Raw genomic sequence first — 9,464 nt, forward strand, 5'->3', positions numbered from 1 at the left:
TATCTTCTCCATACGTTTAATTTAGTTTTCCATATTGGGTGGTCTAATGAGTTGAGTCTCAAATGCATACTTTAATAAATTAGCATATGCAAGAGCCATGGATGAACCCATCGAAGTGCCTGATGTCTGAAGATAATAGTTTTTCTGAAAACGGAAATGGTTATTATACAGAATGATCTATGCCTAAAGTAAAGACGTTGTCTGATTGAAAATAATCTTTGCGAAGTAGGTCCCATTCGAGTGCCTCCAGTCTGTCATTGTGAGGGATGGACGTATAAAAACGTTGTACATCTAGCGTGAATCGTATCCAGTCTTGATTGAAGTCTGTGATTTTCAAAACCGTAAGGAAATGGGTTGTATCTCTCAAATAGGCCATAGTCTTTTGGACTATGGGTTGGAGTAGTTTGTACACATATCTTGCCATGGGGTCGAAGATGCTGCTGTGGCAGCTACTATAGGTCTTAATGGTGGTGTGTTGAGGTTCTTGTGTATCTTTGGTAGGCCACAGAAGACTGGCATTATTGGAAATGTATTAGTAAGGAAGTCTTTGTTTCTCGCTGTGATCCACTTTTCATCTAAAGCATGTACAAAGCATGTACCAATACCTTTTCTATCACTGGTCGGATATTGGATCTGGGGTCTTGATCCAATTTTAGATATGTGTCACTGTCATTTAGAAGTGTAAGGCAACTCTAGTTGTAGAAATTGCTGTCCATGATCACAATTGCTCCTCCCTTGTCTGCTGGCGATCACAATCGCTCCTCCCTTGTCTGCTGACGATCACAATCGCTCCTCCCTTGTCTGCTGGTTCAATTGTTATGGTGGATTTGCTGGTTGTAGCTTGTGTTGAAGTTTCCCTAGATTGTGTGCTTTGATGTCAAAATATTTGATTGACTTGTGATCTCTAATCCTGGAGTTCTCAAAGATCCAGTGCTGAATTCTTTACACTCGGATTGAATGTGCTTTTTGTGCTTTTTGCCTTCATTTCTAAATGATGTGGACCGTTCTTCGATGGTTGGACAGAATCGAAAAAGACCTTCAAGCGCATTTTTCTTGTGAGTTTGGATACATTAATGTGTTCCTCAAAGAGGGGGGTGTACCCCAGGTTCAGTACGTGTATTTCTTGTGTGGTCAAGATTCGGTTTGAGATGTTTACTACAAATTGGCTGTCTTCTTCTTTCCTGTTAGTTTTCTTATGTCCTCTCCTTGTTTTCCCTCTCCTACAAACGGTATGTTTGTCAATGTGGAGGCTCTATCGGTTGGCAGTGTGTTGGGTAACGGGTTCTGCTCTGCAACAGTATTGTCTGTATTTGGAGTTGTAGATGGTGTGGCGTTGCCACTTCCTGAGGTATCACTAGATGGATCTGTTTCTGAGCCAGTGTTCCTGGGTTGTCTTAGTTGATTAGGTTCTCAACAGGCTTGAAATTGTTGATTCTGTCGATAGTATTCTTGCCATGTGAACACAATATCTTGTGAGTACAATATCTTGTGAGTAATCTAATGTGTCCCTTCTGAACTTCCTAATTTTTCGTTGTTCGATTTCATGTTTATATGTTTCAAGTGATAGTTTTAGGCCCCGCATGCTAATCAAATGAATTCATCTTTTTTTTATTCTGCACCTAATACCGGGTACCAGTCTCTAAGTGCTGGGACCAGGAGTCAAACCTGTGTTGCTCTGTGTGGTCTTGCTTCCAAGATAAACGCGTCGCTTCGAGCTATCCTCCCGGTCCATTGTGGGATGGACTTGGCTGCTAACCGCACTAAGCCCTTGTTGGGGCCTTCAATTTGGTTTTGCTTTTTTTTAAAATTGCACCATATTTTTGAAAACGGGTATAATTATTTCAAAGACAAACACAGGCACATAGCCTTTACAAAATGCATAATACACTTAAAAAAGGAACAGAATTCATATGAAGAAGTGGACTGCATTCTGTGGAAATGGCGTTCAAAGCATATCCCTCCTTGTATCTGTTTGAGCTAGGCCTATCAAGCTGTAACGATCAGGTTTTGTCCTGTGTCTGGCCTGCCAGGGATATTTCTAAGCATCCTTCTGAGAGTTAATGGCTTAATTGCAGCTATAAATTTGCTACTGGTGTAAATAAAAGGTCTTAACCAAGTTAGCCTTCACCCACTTGATTTACAAGTAGTACGTGTCCTTGCATCAGTTCTTTGCACTGAAGTCCTATGCTAACAGTTTTGAATTCTGTATTGGTGTTTGGAAGGCATTGGCCAGGCACTGACCTCGTATACCTAGCCATTCACACCATCTTCGAGCTGTAGCCGTCTTTTGGCCAGGTAGTACAGCTGTAGCCATCTTTTGGCCAGGTAGTACACTGAGTGCCCAGCTAATGCCTATCCCGTGCCAATGCTGGCCTTGATTGAAGCTGTGGAACCTCCATTGCTTGCCCGGTTTAACCCTTCTTTTTGCTCCTGCAGGCTGGCAGCGATGGCCATAGCATCGGCAACTGCCCCTTCTCCCAGCGGCTCTTCATGGTGCTTTGGCTTAAGGGCGTCACCTTCAATGTCACTACGGTGGACATGAAGAGGTAAGAGACTGGGGTTACCAGGGGCGTGCAGTGTTGGGGAGGGGGGGTCAAAGGGGCGGGTTTATAGTAGAGGTGCAATGGCTAACTAGGGCTCGAGATAAGGGATCTCGTAATGAGTAATTGCACTTCTGAATAGTTAACGAGCTGTCCCATGCAATGAGTAGGCCCTGCACAGCTTCCCTTTACTGTCCCATGCAATGAGTAGGCCCTGCACAGCTTCCCTTTACTGTCCCATGCAATGAGTAGGCCCTGCACCTCTTCCCTTTACTCCTTTTCAGCGGCTAGTGTGCTTCGCAAAGGCCCTCCTGCACATTAATATGCAACAAGCTCGCAGGGAATGCTTTTAGTGCTCACACGTGTTCCACGGCTAATACCTTTCAACAGTGTTCTCATGAATGTGTATTTAGCTGGTGAGTCCCTGCCTCAAGGTGCTCCTGAGTGTGAGAAGCTGGAGTGCCACGCTGAACTGGCTCAAGAGCATGTAATGAGCTGGCAGTGCACTGCCTTGCCTTTCCAGCTCATCATTGGATATGCTGCTGCATTTCCCATTCATGTGCATTGCTGGGACAAAGCGAAATGCTGCTGAGTGTGCAACAGGGTGGAAGCGTGCCCTTTTGCCCAACACGTGACTTGGAAATGGTCTGGGAGCACATGCGTAACCATCCTCCTAAGTATGGAATACTTTGGATGCCAGTTGGACATTTGATGAACCCGTTCTCCCTTTTCTCCTCCCCTCTTCACTGCTCCTTCCCCATGTTCCTTTGTCCCATTTTGAAGTATCCCCAACTCCTCCCACACTCCCACCTCTTGATACGTTGGGGCTGACCTGGCTTCTTGCTTTTTGCCCCCATTCCTTCTGGTGTCCCCTTTGTCCTCTTATTTTTTTTTCTGCTCCGGTTCTCTTGATCCTCTTCTTTCTACTGCATTTTCCTCATCCCGTTTCCTAATATTGCTTCTGTTCCGTTTGTTCCTTTTCTCTGCCTCATTGTCCCGGCTCTCCATTACTCCTGTCCCCATTGTAGGAAGCCGGACATTCTCAAGGACCTGGCGCCTGGCGCGCAGCCACCGTTTCTTGACTTTGGGGGCGAAGTGCGCACAGACACAAACAAGATCGAGGAGTACCTGGAGGAGGTCCTCTACCCACCACAGTAAGTTATAACTATCATCAGTCGTAACGCTGCACTGCAGGTCAGGGATGGGGTACAACAGTAGCGCTGAAGCCTGAGATGGAGGCCCATGCTTGTGTATTGGTGGGAGGTACCTCAAACCAGGATGGAGGTGCATTGGCAGAGCATTGTATGGACTCTATTACTTAAACAGGGGCACTGCAGGTCATTGTTGAGGGGCATTTGTAGAGTGGTTTGTCAGTCTCTGAAATGGAATGGTGTGGTGCATTGCCACACTTCATAGAAGTCTTGGGTCTGGATTGTTGGGGTGGGGGGTGCACCGCAGGACCACCGTAAGGTGCAAGTCTCAAATCTTTTTCAGTTACTCTGTTTTTGGTTTTGAGTAAGAGCATGCTTTAATACGTTTTCTCTCTCTCTCGCTCTCCCCCTTCTTGCTTGTCTCCCCTATTTTCCTCCGCCTCCTGCATGTTGTCCTACACACTCCCTTCCCTTTCCCTGTTTGTTTCCTCCCACTGCTCTAATTCCTTTTCACTCCATTTAACTCATTTGCAGGTACCCCAAACTTGCAGCCAAGAACCCTGAATCGAACACCGCTGGGCTCGACATCTTTGCCAAATTCTCTGCCTACATTAAAAATTCCAACCCAGCCTTGAATGACAGTAAGTCCGTGGCGCCTATTAGCAATGGTGGATGGGAGACATAGTGCCTAGAGGCCGTGGCCGGGGGTCCTATGCATCGTATCTGCTCTTTGCATTTCCCCCCATGTGGGGTGCAGTGGGTGTAAGGTTTTCTTTGGGGGCCCCTATCCCTGCCTTGTAAGTGGACTGGTTCCCTCTAAAGTGGGGTGGTTGTGGTGTTGCTAGAGGGTAACAATTGAGGGACCTAGGTGAATTGACTCATTACCCGATCCAGGCATTGGTGCCACATTTTCTGCTTCAAGGGTGAAACGGGTACCCCTCTGCCTGTGGCCACCTAGTACTGCTTTGCTCTGGCACCTAGCCGTGTGAATTTTCAGTTTTTTGGCAGGTCACACCAAAGCTTCAATACTGCGTGACTTGGTGGTGCCGGGAAACCGCCGCAGTGGGGAGAGGATTAGTGAGCATAGAAAGAAATGTGTATTACCACTTTGGAAAACCACTGGCGAGGCCTCTGTTCTGTTTCCAGGTCTAGAGACCACATGTGGAGTAGTTAGTCCAGTTTCAGAGGCCTCACCTGAAGTACCTTGACCATTTTCTTTTTGACATTTTATTAAATTTTTTAAATTTAAAAAAATATATATGTTTATACCTGTTCTGAAGATTTGTGCCCATTGCTGGGGGGTTTAATCCAACTATTACAACTTGTTCTGGAATCGTCATTAGGGTTGTTGTGTCCCTCTGCCGGCCACCGCCTCTGTTGCTGTATGGTCCACTTGTGAATGGCCTGCCTGAATTATCGTGTCCCACTTCAGAGGGCCCTTGTGAAGCCTTGTGCCCCATCATAAAAGCCACACTTGGGGCATTGTGCCCATTTTCAATGGCTGCACTCATATTGCGCTTCTATTTGGAGTATTGCGTGCAGCTCGGTGGCCCTCCCCAAAGTGTGTACTGTGTTTAATTTCTGGGGGCCTCACCCCCTAGGACAGATAGAGGCAGATTAGGGGGAACCCGTGTTAGAGGTGCCAAGATTGTGTAAGGTCTGTACCAGGAAAGAAGTGTTTAAATATGTATGGTCCAGTGGAGATCAGGGAAAGGAAGGCATTTTTGAGACTTTCTAATACCAGAGTGGGATAAATGCACCAGGGCAGGCATTCATAATCCAGGCGCGGTGTAGATAAAGGGGTCATGCGCTAAGCTTTTGAGATGGAGGGTGAAGAATAATCTCTGGAAAGAGTGATGAATGCAGGGAGTCCCTGCCAAGTATCAATAAGGGGGAGAAAATCAGTAACTGAATTCAAGTTGGTCCTGGGGAGACAACATGCATTCATTGTAGCATGAGAAAAAGGAGAACTTGAGACTGGGTAGAGATGCAACAATTCAGGGGAAACGGGCCTGACGGAAGGTCCATGTATGGTGCTGGGTTGTGCTTCTATGTCTAATACTTCAGTGTATGGTGTGGTGGTGAGAAGCCGGTTGCGTGTGACCCATGTTTTGTGACCACCTGCACGTTCATTTCAGACTGCGAGAAGGGATTGCTGAAGTCTCTGAAGGTTCTGGACAACTACATGAATACACCTCTGCCCGACGAGATTGACGAGAACTGCGCAGAAGATGAGACCACCTCCCACAGGAAATTCCTGGATGGCGACGAGCTGACGCTGGCCGATTGCAACCTACTCCCCAAGTTGCACATAGTGCAGGTGAGACCTTCCTTGGGGTGAGGCACAGATGGGAGCGGTTGTATGGGCTCTGCCCACCTGTACTGGTGGAGGATGGGGGGTGTTTAGGTGAGGTTCATTTGGGTGTGGGGGAGGAATGGGTGATGCGCAGTTATGTTGATAGTCTGCCCGTCTGAATTAGAGAATTGGATGTGGAACAGGCATGATTTATTTATTTGAAATGTTTTTTTTGTTTTTAGTTTTGCAGCGCTCTGTTGAAGGCCTGCTTTAGATGTGTGTGTGTGTGAGTGCTTGAGTGAGGGCCTTCATGCCTCCCGGGGGAGTGTTGGGGTGCTCCTAGAAGGGTCTGCTCCTGCTCGGAAGAGGAGCTTCCTGACAAAGACTGGTCGGAGTGCTTGGGCAAGGGCCTGGCACACTATTAAAGAGTAGTTGAGCCACTCCGGTGAGGGTCTGCCTACCAAAGGGGAATGCTTGCGGGGAGGTCTGTGCTTGGAAAGGTGCAGTGGGATGCTTGCATGAGAGATGGCCTGTCTGTCAACACCAGAGAACACTAGTAAGGAAAGTTTGCACACTGCTGGGCTGACCTCACACCACATCCAGACACCCAGGACCTTCCCAGTAACTCTTTTGGGTAATGGAAGGGGCATGGGGATGTGGGACACCTTTTTACATCTGCCTGTGTTGTGGTGTTCTCTTCCTCCCTTTCCCCATGCTCTCTCTCCCTTGAAACATCCTTCTATCCTCTCCATATCCTCCTCCTCTTCCTGCTTTGGCCTCAACCCCCTCCTCAGTCTCCCCACTTTTCCCTCTTCGCCCCCTCCTCTTGCTTCCCACTTCGTCATTTTGCACATTATTCCCACACTGGTCGCCATCCCATCTTTCCATCCATGCACTCTCATGCCCCGCCCTCTCTTCCTGACACCACTTTCCATGCGCCCACACTTTCTTAATTTCTTATTCTCTTTCCACCCATCTACTCTTCTCCTCCTGACTCCTTTCTCTCTTCCCTGTGTTTTGCTAAACAATTATCCATCGCCAACGTTCTACCGCATTCTCTTTGCAGGTGGTCTGTGCGAAGTACCGCAACTTTAAGATCCCGGAGGAGTTCACGGGCGTCCACCGCTACCTGAAGAACGCCTATGACAGGGAGGAGTTTGCCAGCACTTGCCCGGCCCCCTTCGAGATTGAGCTGGCCTATCAACCAGTGGCCCGGGCCTTGAAGTAACCAGGGGCTCCGTGGATCGCCACACTTGCATATTCCATTTCTGGGAGATGATTTGAGGGGTCCAGGGTGCAGGGTGGGCATGGGATTGGCCTATAAAAACAAAGAAAGAGATGCTCTTGCTGTTTCTGATCGGCCAGGATGGGCGCATAGTTGTTCATCAGAACACAGTCCACCCTTGTAAAGTCCACACCCCCTATTCCATCCACACGCCCCCCCCCGCCCAGTTTAGATTTAAAGACTTTTTTTATTGCTTTAGATGATCTTGTCCACTTGTCCACTTGCCCAATGGGCTTCCTACCAGAATTCTGTTGCTTCTTATTGGCAGGAGACTGCAGACTGAGATTTCACAGATTCTGTTTTGTGTTTTGGATGGGGGTGTTGGGAGTGGGTGGGGCATTAAAAAGTGACAGGTTCACTCATTTCATTCATATTAACGTTCCCAGACTGGTGTCCCCCTAGATTTACCAATCCAAAAGCGGAGCGTGACTGAATATTTTTTTAACTTGTGCCAATAAAGTTATGGAGGTGAAAAAACTATTGTTTCTGGCCTTATGACTTCTGTGTTTTTTGAAAATGTCTGAGGGCTGGTAGTTTAGAAAATGACTGTTAACGCAGCAGGAGAGCGCTCCACCTCATATCTTCTTTGGGGCGCCTTGAGCGATTCTGATTTGCCTCCCTAACACGAGTGCTTCCAAGTTTGTTTCGCAAGAGCCAAATCCACTTTGTGTTTTAGGGAAACTCACACAAAAAGCATTTGAATGCAGTCAGTCTTAATGAGCTATGTAGATGGTAGTTATCCTGAAAACCTGGTGTGGTTGGGGCTCTTGAGGACTGGACTTGGAGAACACTACCTTAAAAAAAAAGATTGAAGAAATTGCGTCAAACACAGTGCGGTGCTGGCTTGCTAGCATGGATGAGTGGTACCGACTCTGTGGCTAAGATCTTCCATGGTCACATGGAATTTACCGCATAGAGGTACACCTTCCAACCCTTCCCACAATCACAGTGAAAGGGGCTGTAACAGTTTGAGAGTCCACCCTCAACACAGGGAGTTCCTTCCCTGCCCACTCGAGGTGTCACGCAACAAACTGTTTAACAGATTATTTTCTTCAGCCCTACTTCAGCCGCATATCGTGCCAATGAGCCCAGAACCAGGCCGCTGTACAGGAAATAGATTTGTATTTATTTAAATTAAATGTAATAGAAATCACAATGAACTGCACCTTCTTTGTGGCTCACCATTAACTTCTTGTTTCCCAAATCAATTACACAAATTAGTTTTCAAAAAACCAAATCACAATTCTTTACTGTCTACAAATTTCACTTCAATAAATAATTAAACTGACCAATAACCAAAACATTTATAAATGTAGTGTTGTGCGATTTTGATTTTACTGCAGGTTTAAAAGGCTGGCAGTGGTATTTCAAGATTGGTACAAATACATATGGCAGTTTTGATTCCACCCACACCTTTCATTTAAAATGAACACAGGGTGATTTAGCGTTTTGTTTTCAGACCCCCCTCTGCCCCTCCTACTTTGGTCTGTGTTGTGGGAAGTCGGACAGAAAAATTTGAATGTTTTGGGGAATCTTTGGGATTTTGGACTCCCACCACTGAAAGGCCTGTGTTGGGGGAAAGTTGCACAAAAAGATTGGACTGATTTAAGAACAAAGACACCCCTCTTCCTTGAAGTTGGGGTCAACTGTACAAAAAGGATTACCCAATTAAATTATAGGCTATTGTTTTTCAGCGCACACTGGGAAGTGAGCTTTGTTCATTTTGAATTTTAACAAAAATCACCCCATAGTGTTCCACCAAATGGGGAATTAATTTAAATTAATCTTTTTAGTTAAGTAGGCTAAGGATCTACACAGATTTGCCCCCCCAAACCCGCCATAAAGGGAAAGGATTCAGGGCAAGCAGACTCCCCCACTTTTTCGTGTCCCATTGCTCAGTTCTACTTACATAGAAAGCCTCTGTTAAAAGTCCAGGAAAGCCAGCTGCATCTCAGTACACTCTGGAAAGATAGTTCAGGGGTCTGGTAACTCCACTCTCAATGATGGCCTCCCGCTCTCCACCATTGGACCCAGTCAGCTTTGAGGCCTTCCTAGAAATAGACCGCTCCAGCAAGATGCACTCTCAGCAGTCTCCTCTGGTGTTCCCTTGCAGCTGTCGGATGGTAAGTTGCAGTGGCACTCTTCTGATGGTAAATATTCAACAGCTCTGTCCCTTCCTCCTAGTACAGTCA

General features: G+C 46.7%; 1 protein-coding gene across 1 annotated transcript in view; it reads left to right on the top strand.

Moving 5' to 3' along the window:
• CLIC1 (chloride intracellular channel 1) overlaps positions 1-7,749 on the top strand; it is a 126,687-nt gene extending 118,938 nt beyond the window's left edge. Inside the window, exons 2-6 of the mRNA XM_069635152.1 lie at positions 2,437-2,546; positions 3,569-3,694; positions 4,226-4,332; positions 5,830-6,011; positions 7,054-7,749. Of these exons, the coding sequence (XP_069491253.1) occupies positions 2,437-2,546; positions 3,569-3,694; positions 4,226-4,332; positions 5,830-6,011; positions 7,054-7,215 (687 nt within the window). The 3' untranslated portion in view covers positions 7,216-7,749. The remainder of the gene's footprint in view (positions 1-2,436; positions 2,547-3,568; positions 3,695-4,225; positions 4,333-5,829; positions 6,012-7,053) is intronic.
• Positions 7,750-9,464: the final 1,715 nt, after the last annotated feature.

Source organism: Ambystoma mexicanum, chromosome 13 (genome assembly GCF_040938575.1).
Source record: "Ambystoma mexicanum isolate Mex_15411 chromosome 13, UKY_AmexF1_1, whole genome shotgun sequence".
NCBI classification, from domain to species: domain Eukaryota; kingdom Metazoa; phylum Chordata; class Amphibia; order Caudata; family Ambystomatidae; genus Ambystoma; species Ambystoma mexicanum.